At 56.8% G+C, this 21951-nt stretch overlaps 2 protein-coding genes across 4 annotated transcripts in view; both read right to left on the bottom strand.

Annotated features, from left to right (window-relative positions):
• The window catches only part of cacfd1 (calcium channel flower domain containing 1), a 39934-nt gene extending 31287 nt beyond the window's left edge, over positions 1 to 8647 (bottom strand). For 2 of the 3 annotated variants that reach the window (XR_011937681.1, XM_072488927.1), the window contains exon 1: positions 8456 to 8647. Coding sequence is in view for 2 of the 3 variants with exons in the window: in XM_072488927.1 (XP_072345028.1) it covers positions 8456 to 8594 (139 nt within the window). In the remaining variant the exon portion in view is untranslated. The remainder of the gene's footprint in view (positions 1 to 8455) is intronic. The other variant, XM_072488926.1, reaches the window with a different exon arrangement.
• A 7346-nt stretch (positions 8648 to 15993) lies between these two features.
• The window catches only part of adamts13 (ADAM metallopeptidase with thrombospondin type 1 motif, 13), a 124809-nt gene continuing 118851 nt past the window's right edge, over positions 15994 to 21951 (bottom strand). Inside the window, exons 31-32 of the mRNA XM_072488911.1 lie at positions 21074 to 21252; positions 15994 to 16891 (exon numbers count right to left, since the gene is read on the bottom strand). Of these exons, the coding sequence (XP_072345012.1) occupies positions 16715 to 16891; positions 21074 to 21252 (356 nt within the window). The 3' untranslated portion in view covers positions 15994 to 16714. The remainder of the gene's footprint in view (positions 16892 to 21073; positions 21253 to 21951) is intronic.

The raw sequence follows: 21951 nt of genomic DNA, 5'->3' as shown, positions 1-21951 counted from the left end.
ATTGACATGCGTCAGGGAACCACTGTCTCACAGTATCTGTCCCAGCAGGTACCTCACGCGAATGGGAAATTAGCCCCATCTGATGCCCACTTCACCCACCTCCATAACCAGGTACACCCCCTCACCACAGCACGGGGGGGGGGGCTGGAAGGATTGACAATAATTGTTCATACTCCCAGGCTGTGACCATTGACCACACTGGGAGCACGTTTACCTCTGCGTCTCGTACCTTTTCCCCGGAAAGTGTTGACAGGAGGGAGCAGGACCCACAAAAAACACCTTCCCCTTGCCCCGGAGGGGGGGGGGCCTTTGCAGTTCCCCTGCAGCAGGAGCATCACAAGGAATTTGGCAATGACCCCCCCCTTTCCAGGAGACACTGAACTCCAGCACATCAACAAACTGGACTAGCTCCACGTCAATGCAACCAGTAGATTCAAACGTATAACTCCGGTCAGTCCACCTCCGGCCGGTATAACTCCGGTCAGTCCCCCTCCGGCCGGTATAACTCCGGTCAGGCCCCTCCGGCCGGTATAAAACCGGTCAGTCCACCTCCGGCCGGTATAACTCCGGTCAGTCCCCCTCCGGCCGGTATAAAACCGGCCAGTCTCCCTCCGGCCGGTATAACTCCGGTCAGTCCACCTCCGGCCGGTATAACTCTGGTCAGTCCCCCTCCGGCCGGTATAAAACCGGTCAGTCAGTCTCCCTCCGGCCGGTACAACACCGGTCAGTCTTGCGCCGGCCGGAATTACAATGGTCAGTCATGCTCCGACCAGTATTACATGTCCAGTCCACTGTGGCCAGTATAACACAGGTCAGTCTCCCTCTGGCTGGTATAGCTCCGGTTAGTCCCCCTCCGGCTAGTATAACACCGGTCAGTCATGCTCCGGCCAGTATTACATCGGTCCAGTCCCCTCCGGCCGGTATAACTCGGGTCAGTCCACTCCGGCTGGTATAACTCAGGTCAGTCTCCCTCCGCCCGGTATAACTCGGGTCAATCTCGTTCCGGCCGGTATAACTCTGGTCAGTCTCCCTCCGGCCGGTATAACTGCGGTCAGTCTCCCTCAGGCCGGTATAACTCCGGTCAGTCTCCCTCCGGCCGGTATAACTGCGGTCAGTCTCCCACTGGCCGGTATAACTCCGGTCAGTCCCCTCCGGCCGGTATAACTCGAGTCAGTCCCCCTCCGGCCGGTATAATTTGGGTCAGTCGCCATCCGGCCGGTATAACTCCGGCCAGTCTCCCACCGGCCTGTATAACTCGGGTCAGTCTCCATCCGGCCGGCATAACTCCGGTGAGTCCCCTCTGGCTGGTATAACTCGGGTCAGTCTCCCTCCGGCCGGTATAACCCGGGTCAATCTCGTTCCGGCCGGTATAACTCGGATCAGTCCCCTCCGGCCGGTGTGACTCGGGTCAGTCCCCTCCGGCCGGTATAACTCGGGTCAGTCCCCTCCGGCCAGTATAACTCGGGTCAGTCCCCTCCGGCCGGTACAACTCGGGTCAGTCTCCCTCCGGCCGGTACAACTCGGGTCAGTCTCCCTCCGGCCAGTATAACTCGGGTCAGTCTCCCTCAGGCCGGTGTAACTCGGGTCAGTCTCTCTCCGGCCGGTATAACTCGGGTCAGTCCCCTCCGGCCGGTATAACTCCGGTCAGTCCCCTCCGGCCGGTATAACTCGGTTAAGTCTCCCTCCGGCCGGTATAACTCCGGTCAGTCCCCTCCGGCCGGTATAACTCAGGTCAGTCCGCTCCGGCCGGTATAACTCGGGTCAGTCTCCCTCCGGCCGGTATAACTCGGGTCAGTCCCCTCCGGCCAGTATAACTCCGGTGAGTCCCCTCTGGCTGGTATAACTCCGGTCAGTCCCCTCCGGCCGGTATAACTCGGGTCAGTCTCCCTCCGGCCAGTATAACTCGGGTCAGTCTCCCTCAGGCCGGTGTAACTCGGGTCAGTCTCTCTCCGGCCGGTATAACTCGGGTCAGTCCCCTCCGGCCGGTATAACTCCGGTCAGTCCCCTCCGGCCGGTATAACTCGGTTAAGTCTCCCTCCGGCCGGTATAACTCCGGTCAGTCCCCTCCGGCCGGTATAACTCAGGTCAGTCCCCTCCGGCCGGTATAACTCGGGTCAGTCTCCCTCCGGCCGGTATAACTCGGGTCAGTCCCCTCCGGCCAGTATAACTCGGGTCAGTCCCCTCCGGCCGGTATAACTCGGGTCAGTCCCCTCCGGCCCGTATAACTCGGGTCAGTCTCCCTCCGGCCGGTATAACTCCGGTCAGTCCCCTCCGGCCAGTATAACTCGGGTCAGTCTCCCTCCGGCCGGTATAACTCGGGTCAGTCCCCTCCGGCGAGTATAACTCCGGTCAGTCCCCTCCTGCCGGTATAACTCGGGTCAGACTCCCTCCGGCCGGTATAACTCCGGTCAGTCTCCCTCCGGCCGGTATAACTCCGGTCAGTCCCCTCCGGCCGGTATAACTCGGGTCAGTCTCCCTCCGGATGGTGTGACTCCGGTCAGTCCCCTCCGGCCGGTATAACTCGGGTCAGTCTCCCTCCGGACGGTGTGACTCGGGTCAGTCCCCTCCGGCCGGTATAACTCGGGTCAGTCTCCCTCCGGCCAGTATAACTCCGGTCAGTCCCCTCCGGCCGGTATAACTTCGGTCAGTCCCCTCCGGCCGGTATAACTCCGGTCAGTCCCCTCCGGCCGGTATAACTCAGGTCAGTCCCCTCCGGCCGGTATAACTCGGGTCAGTCTCCCTCCGGACGGTATAACTCGGGTCAGTCTCCCTCCGGCCGGTATAACTCGGGTCAGACTCCCTCTGGCCGGGAGAACTCGGGTCAGTCTCCCTCCGGCCGGTATAACTCGGGTCAGTCTCCCTCCGGCCGGTATAACTCCTGTCAGTCCCCTCCGGCCGGTATAACTCCGGTCAGTCCCTCCGGCCGGTATAACTCCGGTCAGTCCCCTCCGGCCGGTATAACTCGGGTCAGTCTCCCTCCGGCCGGTATAACTCCGGTCAGTCCCCTCTGGCCGGTATAACTCCGGTCAGTCCCCTCCGGCCGGTATAACTCCGGTCAGTCTCCCTCCGGACGGTGTGACTCCGGTCAGTCTCCCTCCGGCCGGTATAGCTCCGGTCAGTCTCCCTCCGGCCGGTATAACTCGGGTCAGTCTCCCTCCGGCCGGTATAACTCCGGTCAGTCCCCTCCGGCCGGTATAACTCCGGTCAGTCCCCTCCGGCCGGTATAACTCGGGTCAGTCCCCTCCGGCCGGTATAACTCCGGTCAGTCCCCTCCGGCCGGTATAACTCGGGTCAGTCTCCCTCCGGCCAGTATAACTCCGGTCAGTCCCCTCCGCCCGGTATAACTCGGGTCAGTCCCCTCCGGCCGGTATAACTCCGGTCAGTCCCCTCCGGCCGGTATAACTCGGGTCAGTCCCCTCCGGCCGGTATAACTCGGGTCAGTCCCCTCCGGCCGGTATAACTCGGGTCAGTCCCCTCCGGCCGGTATAACTCCGGTCAGTCTCCCTCCGGCCGGTATAACTCCGGTCAGTCTCCCTCCGGCCAGTATAACTCGGGTCAGACTCCCTCCGGCCGGTGTAACTCGGGTCAGTCTCCCTCCGGCCGGTATAACTCGGGTCAGTCCCCTCCGGCCTATGTGACTCGGGTCAGTCCCCTCCGGCCGGGGTGACTCCGGTCAGTCTCCCTCCGGCCGGTATAACTCGGGTCAGTCTCCCTCCGGCCGGTATAACTCGGGTCAGTCCCCTCCGGCCGGTATAACTCCGGTCAGTCTCCCTCCGGCCGGTATAACTCGGGTCAGACTCCCTCCGGCCGGTATAACTCCGGTCCGTCCCCTCCGGCCGGTATAACTCCGGTCAGTCTCCCTCCGGCCGGTATAACTCGGGTCAGTCTCCCTCCGGCCGGTATAACTCTGGTCAGTCCCCTCCGGCCAGTATAACTCCGGTCAGTCCCCTCCGGCCGGTGTGACTCGGGTCAGTCTCCCTCCGGCCGGTATAACTCCGGTCAGTCTCCCTCCGGCCGGTATAACTCCGGTCAGTCCCCTCCGGCCGGTATAACTCGGGTCAGTCTCCCTCCGGACGGTGTGACTCCGGTCAGTCTCCCTCCGGCCGGTATAACCCGGGTCAGTCCCCTCCGGCCAGTATAACTCCGGTCAGTCCCCTCCGGCCGGTATAACTCGGGTCAGTCCCCTCCGGCCAGTATAACTCTGGTCAGTCTCCCTCCGGCCGGTATAACTCGGGTCAGTCCCCTCCGGCCAGTATAACTCTGGTCAGTCCCCTCCGTCCAGTATTACTCCGGTCAGTGCCCTCCGGCCGGTATAACTCCAGTCAGTCTCCCTCCGGCCGGTATAACTCGGGTCAGTCCCCTCCGGCCAGTGTAACTCTGGTCAGTCCCCTCCGGCCAGTATAACTCGGGTCAGTCCCCTCCGGCCGGTATAACTCGGGTCAGTCTCCCTCCGGCCGGTATAACTCGGGTCAGTCCCCTCTGGCCGGTATAACTCGGGTCAGTCCCCTCCGGCCGGTATAACTCCGGTCAGTCCCCTCCGGCCGGTATAACTCCGGTCAGTCCCCTCCGGCTGGTATAACTCCGGTCAGTCCCCTCCGGCCGGTGTGACTCGGGTCAGTCCCCTCCGGCCGGTATAACTCGGGTCAGTCTCCCTCCGGCCGGTATAACTCGGGTCAGTCCCCTCCGGCCGGTGTGACTCGGGTCAGTCTCCCTCCGGCCGGTATAACTCGGGTCAGTCCCCTCTGGCCGGTATAACTCGGGTCAGTCCCCTCCGGCCGGTATAACTCCGGTCAGTCCCCTCCGGCCGGTATAACTCCGGTCAGTCCCCTCCGGCTGGTATAACTCCGGTCAGTCCCCTCCGGCCGGTGTGACTCGGGTCAGTCCCCTCCGGCCGGTATAACTCGGGTCAGTCTCCCTCCGGCCGGTATAACTCGGGTCAGTCCCCTCCGGCCGGTGTGACTCGGGTCAGTCTCCCTCCGGCCGGTATAACTCCGGTCAGTCTCCCTCCGGCCAGTATAACTCCGGTCAGTCTCCCTCCGGCTGGTATAACTCCGGTCAGTCTCCCTCCGGCTGGTATAACTCTGGTCAGTCCCCTCTGGCCGGTGTGACTCGGGTCAGTCTCCCTCCGGCCAGTATAACTCGGGACAGTCTCCCTCCGGCCGGTATAACTCAGGTCAGTCCCCTCCGGCCGGTATAACTCGGGTCAGTCTCCCTCCGGCCGGTATAACTCGGGTCAGTCCCCTCCGGCCGGTATAACTCGGGTCAGTCCCCTCCGGCCAGTATAACTCGGGTCAGTCCCCTCCGGCCGGTATAACTCGGGTCAGTCCCCTCCGGCCCGTATAACTTGGGTCAGTCTCCCTCCGGCCAGTCCCCTCCGGCCGGTGTGACTCGGGTCAGTCCCCTCCGGCCGGTATAACTCCGGTCAGTCCCCTCCGGCTGGTATAACTCCGGTCAGTCTCCCTCCGGCCGGTATAACTCAGGTCAGTCCCCTCCGGCCGGTATAACTCGGGTCAGTCCCCTCCGGCCGGTATAACTCGGGTCAGTCTCCCTCCGGCCGGTATAACTCCGGTCAGTCCACTCCGGCCGGTATAACTCCGGTCAGTCCCCTCCGGCCGGTATAACTCGGGTCAGTCCCCTCCGGCCGGTATAACTCCGGTCAGTCCCCTCCGGCCGGTATAACTCCGGTCAGTCCCCTCCGGCTGGTATAACTCCGGTCAGTCCCCTCCGGCCGGTGTGACTCGGGTCAGTCCCCTCCGGCCGGTATAACTCGGGTCAGTCTCCCTCCGGCCGGTATAACTCGGGTCAGTCCCCTCCGGCCGGTGTGACTCGGGTCAGTCTCCCTCCGGCCGGTATAACTCGGGTCAGTCCCCTCTGGCCGGTATAACTCGGGTCAGTCCCCTCCGGCCGGTATAACTCCGGTCAGTCCCCTCCGGCCGGTATAACTCCGGTCAGTCCCCTCCGGCTGGTATAACTCCGGTCAGTCCCCTCCGGCCGGTGTGACTCGGGTCAGTCCCCTCCGGCCGGTATAACTCGGGTCAGTCTCCCTCCGGCCGGTATAACTCGGGTCAGTCCCCTCCGGCCGGTGTGACTCGGGTCAGTCTCCCTCCGGCCGGTATAACTCCGGTCAGTCTCCCTCCGGCCAGTATAACTCCGGTCAGTCCCCTCCGGCTGGTATAACTCCGGTCAGTCCCCTCTGGCCGGTATAACTCCGGTCAGTCTCCCTCCGGCCGGTATAACTCCGGTCAGTCTCCCTCCGGCTGGTATAACTCCGGTCAGTCTCCCTCCGGCTGGTATAACTCCGGTCAGTCTCCCTCCGGCCGGTATAACTCCGGTCAGTCCCCTCTAGCCGGTATAACTCCGGTCAGTCTCCCTCCGGCCGGTATAACTCCGGTCAGTCTCCCTCCGGCTGGTATAACTCCGGTCAGTCTCCCTCCGGCTGGTATAACTCTGGTCAGTCCCCTCTGGCCGGTGTGACTCGGGTCAGTCTCCCTCCGGCCAGTATAACTCGGGACAGTCTCCCTCCGGCCGGTATAACTCAGGTCAGTCCCCTCCGGCCGGTATAACTCGGGTCAGTCTCCCTCCGGCCGGTATAACTCGGGTCAGTCCCCTCCGGCCGGTATAACTCGGGTCAGTCCCCTCCGGCCAGTATAACTCGGGTCAGTCCCCTCCGGCCGGTATAACTCGGGTCAGTCCCCTCCGGCCCGTATAACTTGGGTCAGTCTCCCTCCGGCCAGTCCCCTCCGGCCGGTGTGACTCGGGTCAGTCCCCTCCGGCCGGTATAACTCCGGTCAGTCCCCTCCGGCTGGTATAACTCCGGTCAGTCTCCCTCCGGCCGGTATAACTCAGGTCAGTCCCCTCCGGCCGGTATAACTCGGGTCAGTCCCCTCCGGCCGGTATAACTCGGGTCAGTCTCCCTCCGGCCGGTATAACTCCGGTCAGTCCACTCCGGCCGGTATAACTCCGGTCAGTCCCCTCCGGCCGGTATAACTCGGGTCAGTCTCCCTCCGGCCGGTATAACTCCGGTCAGTCCCCTCCGGCCGGTATAACTCCGGTCAGTCCCCTCCGGCCGGTATAACTCGGGTCAGTCCCCTCTGGCCGGTATAACTCGGTCAATCTCCCTCCGGACGGGGTGACTCCGGTCAGTCTCCCTCCGGCCTGTATAACTCGGGTCAGTCTCCCTCCGGCCAGTATAACTCGGGTCAGTCTCCCTCCGGCCGGTATAACTCCGGCCAGTCCCCTCCGGCCGGTATAACTCCGGTCGGTCCCCTCCGGCCGGTATAACTGCGGTCAGTCCCCTCCGGCCGGTATAACTCCGGTCAGTCTCCCTCCGGCCGGTATAACTCGGGTCAGTCCCCTCCGGCCCGTATAACCCGGGTCAGTCTCCCTCCGGCCAGTCCCCTCCGGCCGGTGTGACTTGGGTCAGTCCCCTCCGGCCAGTATAACTCCGGCCAGTCCCCTCCGGCCGGTGTGACTCGGGTCAGTCCCCTCCGGCCAGTATAACTCCGGCCAGTCCCCTCCGGCCGGTGTGACTCGGGTCAGTCCCCTCCGGCCAGTATAACTCCGGTCAGTCTCCCTCCGGCCGGTGTGACTCGGGTCAGTCCCCTCCGGCCAGTATAACTCCGGCCAGTCCCCTCCGGCCGGTATAACTCCGGTCAGTCCCCTCCGGCCAGTATTACTCCGGTCAGTCCCCTCCGGCCGTTATAACTCGGGTCAGTCTCCCTCCGGCCAGTATAACTCGGGTCAGTCCCCTCCGGCCGGTGTGACTCGGGTCAGTCTCCCTCCGGCCGGTATAACTCCGGTCAGTCCCCTCCGGCCGGTATAACTCGGGTCAGTCCCCTCCGGCCGGTATAACTCGGGTCAGTCTCCCTCCGGCCGGGGTGACTCCGGTCAGTCTCCCTCCGGCCGGTATAACTCGGATCAGTCTCCCTCCGGCCGGTATAACTCGGGTCAGTCTCCCTCCGGCCGGTGTGACTCGGGTCAGTCCCCTCCGGCCAGTATAACTCCGGTCAGTCCCCTCTGGCCGGTGTGACTCGGGTCAGTCTCCCTCCGGCCGGTATAACTCGGGTCAGTCCCCTCTGGCCGGTATAACTCGGGTCAGTCTCCCTCCGGCCGGGGTGACTCCGGTCAGTCTCCCTCCGGCCGGTATAACTCGGATCAGTCTCCCTCCGGCCGGTATAACTCCGGTCAGTCCCCTCTGGCCGGTGTGACTCGGGTCAGTCTCCCTCCGGCCGGTATAACTCGGGTCAGTCCCCTCTGGCCGGTGTGACTCGGGTCAGTCCCCTCCGGCCAGTATAACTCCGGTCAGTCCCCTCCGGCCAGTATAACTCGGGTCAGTCTCCCTCCGGCCAGTATAACTCCGGTCAGTCTCCCTCCGGCCGGTATAACTCGGGTCAGTCTCCCTCCGGCCAGTCCCCTCCGGCCGGTGTGACTCGGGTCCGGCCAGCCCGGTACTCACACACGCCGCCGATGACCCCCGCGATCCGGCAGAGCCAGCGGTACCACCAGGTCATGGGGTCGGGGCCGGGCGCCCCGGGCCCGGGAGCTGCCGCATCCTCGGCGCCGGGCTCGGTGCTCCTGTCCCCGGAGCTCAGCATCGTCCGTCAGGCCCGGGCCGGACAACCGGCTGCGTCACCGCGCGGGGCGGGGCGGCGTCACCGCGCTGGGCGGGGCTGCGATGCCGTGCGGGGCGGGGCTGCGTCACCGCGCGGGACGGGGCTGCGATGCCGTGCGGGGCGGGGCTGCGTCACCGCGCGGAGCGGGCGGGCTGCGTCACCGCGCGGGGCGGGGCTGCGTCACCGCGCGGGACGGGGCGGCGTCACCGCGCTGGGCGGGGCTGCGTCACCGCGCGGAGCGGGCGGGCTGCGTCACCGCGCGGGGCGGGGCTGCGTCACCGCGCGGGACGGGGCTGCGATGCCGTGCGGGGCGGGGCTGCGTCACCGCGCGGAGCGGGGCGGCGAAGCCGCGGGTCCGACCTCAATGGGTGGGGCCTCGGGACCGCGTGGACCTTAATGGGCGAGGCCCAGCGCATGTGCAGTCCCGTGAGCGGTGCCCGGGCTGGGAGACCGGAGTGGGTGTAAGATTTTTAAAGTCGGATTACAATCTGTAAATATCGTTAATATATTAATATAGTTTCACGAATTGACAGCTGTGTTTCTCAAATTGTGACAGTTGTTTGAGGATGTAATGCGCAGGGTGGGTAAAGGGGAACCTGCAGATGTGTATTTGGATTTACAGAAGACATTTGACAAGGTGCCACATGGAAGGCTGGTCGACAGGATGAGAGCTGGTGGTGTTTGGGCGGTGGTATATCAGCATGGATACAGAACTGGCTGGCTGTCTTCCCCCCATCTCCATTCTGAGGGGTGACTGCACTGAACAATCTTCCTGCACTCATTGCTGCGGATTATTTTTCAGGGCGGCCCAGCATTTTGCAGTGCCGCATCACGGACCCAGGTTCAATTCCAGCCTTGGGTCACTCTGTGTGGGGTTTGCACGTTCTCCCCGTGTCATCGTGGATTTCCTCCGGGTGCTCCGGTTTCCTCCTACAGTCCAAAGATGTGCAGGTGAGGTGGATTGGCCGTGATAAATTGCCCTTAGTGTCCAAAATTGCCCTTAGTGTTGGGTGGGGTTACTGGGTTACATAAGAACATAAGAACTAGGAGCAGGAGTAGGCCATCTGGCCCCTCGAGCTTGCTCCATCATTCAATGAGATCATGGCTGATCTTTTGTGGACTCAGCTCCACTTTCCGGCCCGAACACCATAACCCTTAATCCCTTTATTCTTCAAAAAACTATCTATCTTTATCTTAAAAACATTTAATGAATGAGCCTCTACTGCTTCACTGGGCAAGGAATTCCAGAGATTCCCAACCCTTTGGGTGAAGAAGTTCCTCCTAAACTCAGTCCTAAATCTACTTCCCCTTATTTTGAGGCTATGCCCCCTAGTTCTGCTTTCACCCGCCAGTGGAAACAACCTCCCCGCAACTATCCTATCTATTCCCTTCATAATCTTATATGTTTCTATAAGATCCCCCCCTCATCCTTCTAAATTCCAACGAGTACAGTCCCAGTCTACTCAACCTCTCCTCGTAATCCAACCCCTTCAGCTCTGGGATTAACCTAGTGAATCTCCTCTGCACACCCTCCAGTGCCAGTACGTCCTTTCTCAAGTAAGGAGACCAAAACTGAACACAATACTCCAGGTGTGGCCTCACTAACACCTTATACAATTGCAGCAGAACCTCCCTAGTCTTAAACTCCATCCCTCTAGCAATGAAGGACAAAATTCCATTTGCCTTCTTAATCACCTGCTGCACCTGAAAACCAACCTTTTGCGACTCATGCACTAGCACACCCAGGTCTCTCTGCACAGCAGCATGTTTTAATATTTTATCATTTAAATAATAATCCCTTTTGCTGTTATTCCTACCAAAATGGATAACCTCACATTTGTCAACATTGTATTCCATCTGCTAGACCCTAGCCCATTCACTTAGCCTATCCAAATCCCTCTGCAGACTTCCTGTATCCTCTGCACTTTTTGCTTTACCACTTATCTTAGTGTCGTCTGCAAACTTGGACACATTGCCCTTGGTCCCCAACTCCAAATCATCTATATAAATTGTGAACAGTTGTGGGTCCAACACTGATCCCTGAGGGACACCACTAGCTACTGATTGCCAACCAGAGAAACACCCATTAATCCCCACTCTTTGCTTTCTATTAATTAACCAATCCTCTATCCATGCTACTACTTTCCCCTTAATGCCATGCATCTTTATCTTATGCAACAACCTTTTGTGTGGCACCTTGTCTAAGGCTTTCTGGAAATCCAGATATATCACATCCATTGGCTCCCCCGTTATCTACCGCACTGTTAATGTCCTCAAAAAATTCCACTAAATTAGTTAGGCACGACCTGCCCTTTATGAACCCATGCTGCGTCTGTCCAATGGGACAATTTCCATCCAGATGCCTCGCTATTTCTTCCTTGATGATAGATTCCCGCATCTTCCCTACTACCGAAGTTAAGCTCACTGGCCTATAATTACCCGCTTTCTGCCTACCTCCTTTTTTAAACAGTGCTGTCACGTTTGCTAATTTCCAATCCGCCGGGACCACCCCAGAGTCTAGTGAATTTTGGTAAATTATCACTAGTGCATTTGCAATTTACCTAGCCATCTCTTTTAGCACTCTGGGATGCATTCCATCAGGTCCAGGAGACTTGTCTACCTTTAGCCCCATTAGCTTACCCATCACTACCTCCTTGGTGATAACAATCCTCTCAAGGTCCTCACCTGTCATAGCCTCATTTCCATCAGTCACTGGCATGTTATTTGTGTCTTCCACTGTGAAGACCGACCCAAAAAACCTGTTCAGTTCCTCAGCCATTTCCTCATCTCCCATTATTAAATCTCCCTTCTCATCCTCTAAAGGACCAATATTTACCTTAGCCACTCTTTTTTGTTTTATGTATTTGTAGAAACTTTTACTATCTGTTTTTATATTCTGAGCAAGTTTACTCTCATAATCTATCTTACTCTTCTTTATAGCTTTTTTAGTAGCTTTCTGTTGCCCCCTAAAGATTTCCCAGTCCTCTAGTCTCCCACTGATCTTTGCTACTTTGGGTTATGGGGATAGGGTGGAGGTGTTGACCTTGGGTAGGGTGCTCGTTCCAAGAGCCGGTGCAGACTCCATGGGCCGAATGGCCTCCTGCACTGTAAATTCTATGATTCTATGATTCAGTGGGCCAAATGGCCTCCTTTTGATCATTTTCAAGTTGGCAAACTGCAACCATTAATTGGCCACTTCAGGGCCTTTTCCTGTCCGGAGTATTTTGACTGACAGGAGCGGGTGCGGGTAGAATGGAAAACTGACAAAAAAAGTTTCTCCCTCTCGGGCAGGAAGTGGGGGGTTGCGCCCCAATCTGAAGGCCCATTCAAAGTTGGGGAGCCCCCACCTTTGCTCCAGGCCTCCATATATGCTGGCCGCCCCCGCCCCCACCCCACCCCACAGCCATGATGACACCCTTCCTTTTAAAAAAAATAAATTTAGAGTACCCAATTATTTTTTCCAAATAATAAGTGTGACCAATCCGCCCACCCTGCACATCTTTGGGTTGTGGGGGCGAAACCCACACAGACACGGGGAGAATGTGCAAACTCCACACGGACAGTGACCCAGGGCCGGGATTCGAACCCAGGTCCTCAGTGCCGTAGGCAGCAATGCTAACCACTGTGCCACCGTGCTGCCCTGATTGCACCCTTCCTGACCCCTGACCACTTACCCTCCAGCCCCCAGGACTTATCTTTCCAACAGTCCCCGGACTTAGTTCCAGCAGAACACTGCAGTACTCTTTCTGGCCACTACAGTGCTGTGCCAGTACAGGTTAGAGAGTGGGGCTCCTGCCAAGGGTGGATGGAAGTCCCAACCACTGCCAATCAACGCTCAAGAGAGATAGCACTGCCAGAGCTCCTGGGTGGCAAAGCCAGGGTGCCAGGCTGGCAGTGCCAAAATGCCTATCTGACAGCAGGAGTGCCTGGGTACCACCCTGCCCAGAGCCCAACCACCCTGGGGCCTCCAATGGCCTGGAAAAACTCCCCAGTACTAAATGGGCCATGGCAAAATGTCCCAAGCACGGGCTTTAGTTCCTGGACCCCGGGGGAATCCGGTGCCAGCCTATTTAAGTGAAGCTAACTGCTCACTTAAATATGTAAATCTGGATTCCGACCAGTGAGGGCAAGATCCATATTGTGATGTATCAGAAGGCATTTCAAGCGTCGCAAATCTTGCAAGAGGCCTCACATGATCTTATTGAATGCAGACTCCAGGGGATGTATGGTTTAATCCTGCTCATATTTCTTCTCTTACTTGTGTCCAGATAGACTCTGTGTCTGTTCCGGTGTAGTGAATGAAAGGCCACAATACGAGTGGATGGGATGAGATTGGAATGAATGGGATGGGAGTGGATGGGATAGACATAGAATTTACAGTGCAGAAAGAGGCCATTCGGCCAATCGAGTCTGCACCGGCCCATGGAAAGATCACCCTACTTAAGCCCACACCTCCGCCCTATCCCCGTAACCCAGTAACCCCACCTAACCTTTTTTTGGACACGAAGGGGCAATTCAGCATGACCAATCCACCTAACCCGCACGTCTTTGGACTGTGGGAGGAAACCGGAGCACCCGGAGGAAACCCACGGTCACAGGGAGAACGTGCAGACTCCGCACAGACAGTGACCCAAGCCGGGAATCGAACGTGCAACCCTGGAGCTGTGAAGCAACTATGCTGTGGGATTGGAGTGGATGGGATGGGAGTGGATGAAACATCTTACCCTGTCTATTTCTTTAAAAGTATTGTGTAGGTTTCAATAGGATCACCTGCCATTCTTCAAAATCTAGAGAATAAGGCTCAGTTTTTTCAATCTCTCTTCATAACACAGTGTTGCCATCCCAGAAGAAGGCTGATGAACCTTCTTTCCAGTCCCCCCTGTTTAACCTTTCCTCATATGGCAGTGCCTCCATACCCAGGATCATCCCAGTAAACCTCCTCTGTACTGTGCCCAGTGATAAGGGGACCAAAACTGTACACATTATCTAAATGTGGCCTCACCAATACTGTACACAGTTGCAGCAACCCTTCTCCTCCAGCCCCCTTGAAATAAAAGCCAGTATTCCATTTGCTGCCCTATTACCTGCAAGCTTTCTGGGTCTCGTGAACAAGGAACCCAGTGTGATTGGAGAATTTTAGGATATTGGGACAATAAGAGTAAAACGCCTGGAGTTATCGTGTGTTTGGCTGCAGTGATCATGGATTTTGTTTTGTTTCTAGGCAATAGCAGCTGAAATTGATGAAGGAACTGTTTTTCAGTTGAGTTGAAGGAGCTATTTGAAAATATTTACCAAGATTGGTGAATTTCTGCTGACTGCACCAGTTCAGGTGTTGATCATCACCCAGACTCTCAGACACACAGGCACCCAGACTCTCAGACACAAAGGCACCCAGACTCTCAGACACACAGGCACCCAGACTCTCAGACACACAGGCACCCAGACTCTCAGACACACAGGCACCCAGACTCTCAGACACACAGGCACCCAGACTCTCAGACACACAGGCACCCAGACTCTCAGACACACAGGCACCCAGACTCTCAGACACACAGGCACCCAGGATTGACATGAATCCTGTGTTATTATTTTCAATTCCATTTCAATTAGTTAACCGATCTCGTCAACTGAACAATTCATCTGCCCTTGGTATGTAAGACCTGTGAGTAACAGTAAATCAAAGCCCACTGCATGGTAGAATCAAGAGCAGTTGAAGATTGGCTAATTTCCTGCCAATCCCTGTCCTTTGTGCGACCCCCTGCTCCAGTTACTAATTGATTACAATCCATTACTCTGTTCAACTCCACATGGGAGAGAATATTCAAGCTGATACTAATCGCAGTCACCCCAGGAGGTCCACAGGGATACCCTGATTGAACACCCCATGGATTGTGAGAGCACTTCCCAGCTGCAGGTTGCGTTTGCTGCTTGCTCCTGCTGGTGGCTGCTGATGCCTGGAGGCTGCTGTTGCCGTTTCCTTCCTTCTCTGTAGCCAGAAAGAAGGACAGTTTTTTCTAAGATGCCTGGGTCCTGAGGGAGACGTATGAGTCCAGAGGGCAATCCGGTTTGAAGCAGGCGGACGCTGCGGGACCTGGTGCGCGACATTGATCCAAATGGGCCACCTGATGACGCCGTTGAATAAATGCTTGTGCAGATTGCTGCTGCTTTTGTTGTTGGTGTGGTGAGTGCTGCGTGTAACTGGCATGTCATCGTGGGTTAAACACGCTGGAAGTCACGGATATTCGACTGGACCCCGAGTGCCGGTGGAATATGTGGATGCCGGGATTAGGTTGCGGTGAGATTGGGCCGTGTGGGAGGGGCCGGCACAGTTGCGGCTCCTGCACGGAGAATGGCTCTGATACGGGGAACAAGTCACACATTGATGGACAGATCATTTCTATGACAAAGTTCTGGACATGATAACACATTCTCAGGCTTATCCTAAGTTTCTGTTGAGGAACCTGTGAGGGGCGATATCGTGTGTTTGTTTTCTTTGTGAAATGAGCTGATGTTTTGTATTGGTACCAATATAGAACGGTGATGTTTCCTTGTTGTTTAATGGTTAGTGTGACATGTAGAATGTTCCGAAGCTGGTTTTAAAATCTTTGTCACTGTTGATTGCAGCAGTTCAGGTGTTGATTGTTTAATAAACAAAATATTCTCATGGAATATGAGCTTTCCCACGAGTGGGTAGAGGCCCTCTCAGCTGGGGTTCAGAAGAGCTGAGGATAAAGGCCGGCACGGCCAGAGATCGGCATATTGGTTGTCTTAACGGGACTTTACTCTCAAAATATTATCGCTGCCGTAGGCAGAGACTTTCTGTGATCGTAAATAAATCGACATTCACCTTACTGCTCTGCTTACTCAGTCTTAATACGAATGCATTTGCAAAGGAAACATTGGCATAAGATCACCTCAGTTGCACTGGCACAGTTTGTAGCACCTCCCTTTCACTAGGAATGCAGGATTTCCCTCTGACCAGGCTGCGTTGACTCAAAGGCTGCAGCGGGAGATTCCCTGAGTTAACATGTGCTCTCCAACTTTTGTGGAGATGTGTGATGAGGATCTGAGTGGGATGTGGGGGCCCCAGCCACTATCCCACCACCCTCCATGTTTACTCGCCACACTATACCACAGAGAGCCAGCGCACATTAATGTCATCATTTACCTTTATTTAAATTTGAAATTTTTACCATAAGGTGTAAGGACCATAAATATATGAAAGTCAGCGCTATCACCTAAAGAAAATTCTGAACGAACTCCTTAACCCACAGAGTGTCGACAATGTGAAAATCCACTGACAAAGATGCAGTCAAGCCTTGAAACTTTCGATTGATAGCTCCCCCCTCCTCCCCCTCCCCTCCCCCTCCCCCTCCCCTCAGCATGTGCAGTTTTTGAGAGTTCCAGGGTTTCACTCCCCTCTGGGTGAGGAAGTGCACTCTGACACCATCCCCAAATAGTTTAGCCCTAATTTTAAGGTTACATCTCCTTGTTCTGGACTCCCCCACCCAGAGGAAATAATTTTTCTCTGTCTTTCGCTAACAAATTGTCTAATCATCTTCAACAGCTCAATTAGATCAACCATTAATCTCCTTTCCAACAATGATTCCCAGAATTATCAATGGAGATCTCAAATCTCTTCTACAATTGTGTGTAAACTGTGAGGCCCTCGCTAACTGGGTTGTGTGGGTCGGACTGCCAGGGAACTCAGCTCTGTTTCTGCACATTTATTAATGAAAGACTCTCTGGTTTGTCCCCATTGATTCAATGGGTCTGGAGGTTTGGAAAGGGCTGTTCCCTGGAGGCTGAAAGCAGATACTGGCCAGCTATCAGCTTGAACGTGGTCCTGTTACGAAGGCAATTCAGCCACTTTCATGTCACTAGTCCCAGGTTCCTTACAACGCTGGGTTACAGTTTAAGGTCACAGAGAGTATGATTTCCATTGGTGGAAAATAGCAGAGTTTGTCTTCACTTTGGGGAAAGTTAATCCCTCGAATGGGCCACCAGGTCGAGTGAGAACGAGAGGATGCCGAGGTGGAAATGGAGATGGATAACTGGGGAAGCAGCGGAACATTGTAGATGAGAATTTGCGATGGCTTCCATTACCCACAGTTCAGCTTATGTACCCCAGCGAGGGTTTGGGACGCCAGAGCCCGGAATGTCGCCCGGAATCCAAAATCACCGTGAAATTCAATCTCGACGGAGTTTCCCACTGACTGCCAGCGGAACAGGCTGTTGCCACGATATGCTGAATACCTCTGTGTGCTGACATCTTTTATCTGAGAATAAACATAATTGACACATCAATGAATCAATGAGAGGTTCGGTGGTAATAATGGCGGCAGCAGGACTGGGCCAATGGCGACACGTTCACACTGAAACTCAGTGGCTGCTGAGATTTGGCTTCATTCACCATCAGATTACTTTGATATCATTTCTAGTCTCCAAAAAAATTGACACATCATGCTTATCATCTCTTTGATACAGTCTACAGTCAGTGTGTGTGGGACCCGTACCCCAGTGACAGTCAGTGTGTGTGGGACCCGTACCCCAGTGAGAGTCAGTGTGTGTGGGACCCGTACCCCAGTGAGAGTCAGTGTGTGTGGGACCTGTACCCCAGTGAGAGTCAGTGTGTGTGGGACCCGTACCGCAGTGAGAGTCAGTGTGTGTGGGACCTGTACCCCAGTGAGAGTCAGTGTGTGTGGGACCCGTACCGCAGTGAGAGTCAGTGTGTGTGGGACCCGTACCGCAGTGAGAGTCAGTGTGTGTGGGACCCGTACCGCAGTGAGAGTCAGTGTGTGTGGGACCTGTACCCCAGTGAGAGTCAGTGTGTGTGGGACCCGTACCCCAGTGAGAGTCGGTGTGTGTGGGACCCGTACCCCAGTGAGAGTCAGTGTGTGTGGGACCCGTACCCCAGTGAGAGTCAGTGTGTGTGGGACCCGTACCCCAGTGAGAGTCAGTGTGTGTGGGACCCGTACCCCAGTGAGAGTCAGTGTGTGTGGAACCCGTACCCCAGTGAGAGTCAGTGTGTGTGGGACCCGTACCCCAGTGAGAGTCAGTGTGTGTGGGACACGTACTCCAGTGAGAGTCAGTGTGTGTGGAACCCGTACCGCAGTGAGAGTCAGTGTGTGTGGGACCCACACCCCAGTGAGAGTCAGTGTGTGTGGGACCCACACCCCAGTGAGAGTCAGTGTGTGTGGGACCCGTACCCCAGTGAGAGTCAGTGTGTGTGGGACCCGTACCCCAGTGAGAGTCAGTGTGTGTGGGACCCGTACCCCAGTGAGAGTCAGTGTGTGTGGGACCCGTACCCCAGTGAGAGTCAGTGTGTGTGGGACCAGTACCCCAGTGAGAGTCAGTGTGTGTGGGACCCGTACCCCAGTGAGAGTCAGTGTGTGTGGGACCCGTACCCCAGTGAGAGTCAGTGTGCGTGGGACCCGTACCCCAGTGAGAGTCAGTGTGTGTGGGACCCGTACCCCAGTGAGAGTCAATGTGTGTGGGACCCATACCCCAGTGAGAGTCAGTGTGTGTGGGACCCGTACCCCAGTGAGGGTCAGTGTGTGTGGGACCCGTACCCCAGTGAGAGTCAGTGTGTGTGGGACCCGTACTCCAGTGAGAGTCCGTGTGGGTGGGACCCGTACCCCAGTGAGAGTCCGTGTGTGTGGCAGCCGTACCCCAGTGAGAGTCAGTGTGTGGGACCCGTACCCCAGTGAGAGTCAGTGTGTGTGGGACCCGTACCCCAGTGAGAGTCAGTGTGTGTGGGACCCGTACCCCAGTGAGAGTCAGTGTGTGTGGGACCTGTACCCCAGTGAGAGTCAGTGTGTGTGGGACACGTACCCCAGTGAGAGTCAGTGTGTGTGGGACCCGTACCCCAGTGAGAGTCAGTGTGTGTGGGACCCGTACCCCAGTGAGAGTCAGTGTGTGTGGGACCCGTACCCCAGTGAGAGTCAGTGTGTGTGGAACCCGTACCCCAGTGAGAGTCCGTGTGGGTGGGACCCGTACTCCAGTGAGAGTCAGTGTGTGTGGAACCCGTGCCCCAGTGAGAGTCAGTGTGGGTGGAACCCGTACCCCAGTGAGCGTCAGTGTGTGTGGGACCCGTACCCCAGTGAGAGTCAGTGTGTGTGGGACCCGTACCCCAGTGAGAGTCAGTGTGTGTGGGACCCGTACCCCAGTGAGAGTCAGTGTGTGTGGGACCCGTACCCCAGTGAGAGTCCGTGTGGGTGGAACCCGTACCCCAGTGAGCGTCAGTGTGTGTGGGACCCGTACCCCAGTGAGAGTCAGTGTGTGTGGGACCCGTACCCCAGTGAGAGTCAGTGTGTGTGTGGAACCCGTACCTCAGTGAGAGTCAGTGTGTGGGACCCGTACCCCAGTGAGTCAGTGTGTGTGGGACCCGTACCCCAGTGAGAGTCAGTGTGTGTGGGACCCGTACCCCAGTGAGAGTCAGTGTGTGTGGAACTCACACCCCAGTGAGAGTCAGTGTTTGTGGGACCCGTACTCCAGTGAGAGTCCATGTTGGTGGAACCCGTACCCCAGTGAGAGTCAGTGTGTGTGGGACCCGTACCCCAGTGTGAGTCAGTGTGTGTGGGACCCGTACCCCAGTGAGAGTCAGTGTGTGTGGGATCCGTACCCCAGTGAGAGTCAGTGTGTGTGGGACCCGTACTCCAGTGAGAGTCCGTGTGGGTGGGACCCGTACCCCAGTGAGAGTCAGTGTGTGTGGGACCCGTACCCCAGTGAGAGTCAGTGTGTGTGTGGAATCCGTACCCCAGTGAGAGTCAGTGTGTGTGGGACCCGAACCCCAGTGAGAGTCAGTGTGTGTGGGACCCATACCCCAGTGAGAGTCAGTGTGTGTGGAACCCGTACCTCAGTGAGAGTCAGTGTGTGTGGGACCCGTACCCCAGTGAGAGTCAGTGTGTGTGGGACCCATACCCCAGTGAGAGTCAGTGTGTGTGGGACCCGTACCCCAGTGAGAGTCAGTGTGTGTGGGACCCGTACCCCAGTGAGAGTCAGTGTGTGTGGGACCCGTACCCCAGTGAGAGTCAGTGTGTGTGGGACCCGTACCCCAGTGAGAGTCAGTGTGTGAGGGACCCGTACCCCAGTGTGAGTCAGTGTGTGTGGAACCCGTACCCCAGTGAGAGTCAGTGTGTGTGGGACCCGTACCCCAGTGAGAGTCAGTGTGTGAGGGACCCGTACCCCAGTGAGAGTCAGTGTGTGTGGGACCCGTACCCCAGTGAGAGTCAGTGTGTGAGGGACCCGTACCCCAGTGTGAGTCAGTGTGTGTGGAACCCGTACCCCAGTGTGAGTCAGTGTGTGTGGAACCCGTACCCCAGTGAGAGTCCGTGTGTGTGGGACCCGTACCCCAATGAGAGTCAGTGTGTATGGGACCCGTACCCCAGTGAGAGTCAGTGTGTGTGGGGGCCCGTACCTCAGTGAGAGTCAGTGTGTGTGGGACCCGTACCCCAGTGAGAGTCAGTGTGTGTGGGACCCGTACTCCAGTGAGAGTCCGTGTGGGTGGGACCCGTACCCCAGTGAGAGTCAGTGTGTGTGGGACCCGTACCCCAGTGAGAGTCAGTGTGTGTGTGACCCGTACCCCAGTGAGAGTCAGTGTGTGAGGAACCCGTACCCCAGTGTGAGTCAGTGTGTGTGGGACCCATACCCCAGTGGGAGTCAGTGTGTGTGGGACCCGTACTCCAGTGAGAGTCCGTGTGGGTGGAACCCGTACCCCAGTGAGAGTCAGTGTGTGTGGGACCCGTACTCCAGTGAGAGTCAGTGTGTATGAGACCCGTACCCCAGTGAGAGCCAGTGTGTGTGGGACCCATACCCCAGTGAGAGTCAATGTGTGTGGAACCCATACCCCAGTGAGAGTCAGTGTGTGTGGGACCCGTACCCCAGTGAGAGTCAGTGTGTGTGGGATCCATACCCCAGTGAGAGTCAGTGTGTGTGGGACCCATACCCCAGTGAGAGTCAGTGTGTGTGGAACCCGTACCCCAGTGAGAGACAGTGTGTGTGGGACCCGTACCCCAGTGAGAGTCAGTGTGTGTGGGACCCATACCCCAGTGAGAGTCAGTGTGTGTGGGACCCGTACCCCAGTGAGAGTCGGTGTGTGTGGGACCCGTACCCCAGTGAGAGTCGGTGTGTGTGGGACCCGTACCCCAGTGAGAGTCAGTGTGTGTGGGACCCGTACCCCAGTGAGAGTCGGTGTGTGTGGGACCCGTACCCCAGTGAGAGTCAGTGTGTGTGGGACCCGTACCCCAGTGAGGGTCAGTGTGTGTGGGACCCGTACCCCAGTGAGAGTCAGTGTGTGTGGGACCCGTACCCCAGTGAGAGTCAGTGTGTGTGGGACCCGTATCCCAGTGAGAGTCAGTGTGTGTGGAACCAAACCCTAATGCGAGAGAGAGTTCTTGGCAGAAATAATAAAAGAAGACAAATTCTTGAAGCAGTGTTGTAAGGTTCTGAGTCCAACTCACCAGAATGTAGTCAGTCATGGTGGTGTTGACTCTAACATTGAATCTGAGGTAAAGCACTTTGATTAAGATACGATCCATTGGAGCCACATTGATAATGGTGCGACAGACTTGTCCCTTCCTATAGGGCTGCACTGGACTCACGATATTACCCTGGGGTCCATACAGCTGTGTATCACATTCTGGAAAAGGAGGAATATCATGCTGAAATCTCCTGTTTATACCAGCAGAGGGAGTTTCAGATTTCCACGATTGTCCGTGTGAGGCTGTCCTGTCCGATATCACCCCTGAACCACCTGCCTCTCATATTCAGGTCGTGCCTCCTGGTCTGGACACCTCCCGCCCCCTCCACCTCCCGCCCCCGCCATCTCCCGCCCCCGCCATCTCCCGCCCCCACCACCTCCCGCCCCCAATATTATTCTGGTGACCCTCAGGTCAACACTCCCTTTCTGAAGCATTGTGTCCATAACTTCACAAAGATAACATCTAAGAAAACTCTGTACACTCTCTGACATAACCACCACAAAGGAGTTCAGTTCCCCTCAAATTGAACTTGGACCTCAAATCGTTCATATCCATCTGAGGGGTCAGACAGGGCCCAGGTATATCCTCCCATCTGAAAGATGCCATTTCGACCTGAACAGCACTCCCTCAGTACTGACCCTGTGCAGCACTCCCTCACTACTGACCCTCTGACAGTGCGGCACTCCCTCACTACTGACCCTCTGACAGTGCGGCACTCCCTCACTACTGACCCTCTGACAGTGCGGCACTCCCTCAGTACTGACCCTCTGACAGTGCGGCACTCCCTCAGTACTGACCCTCTGACAGTGCAGCACTCCCTCAGTACTGACCCTCTGACAGTGCGGCACTCCCTCAGT

The sequence above is a fragment of the Scyliorhinus torazame genome, chromosome 22, assembly GCF_047496885.1.
Source record: "Scyliorhinus torazame isolate Kashiwa2021f chromosome 22, sScyTor2.1, whole genome shotgun sequence".
NCBI lineage: Eukaryota > Metazoa > Chordata > Chondrichthyes > Carcharhiniformes > Scyliorhinidae > Scyliorhinus > Scyliorhinus torazame.
Note: the sequence above shows the minus strand (reverse complement) of the source record. Positions and strands in the feature narration are given on the sequence as shown.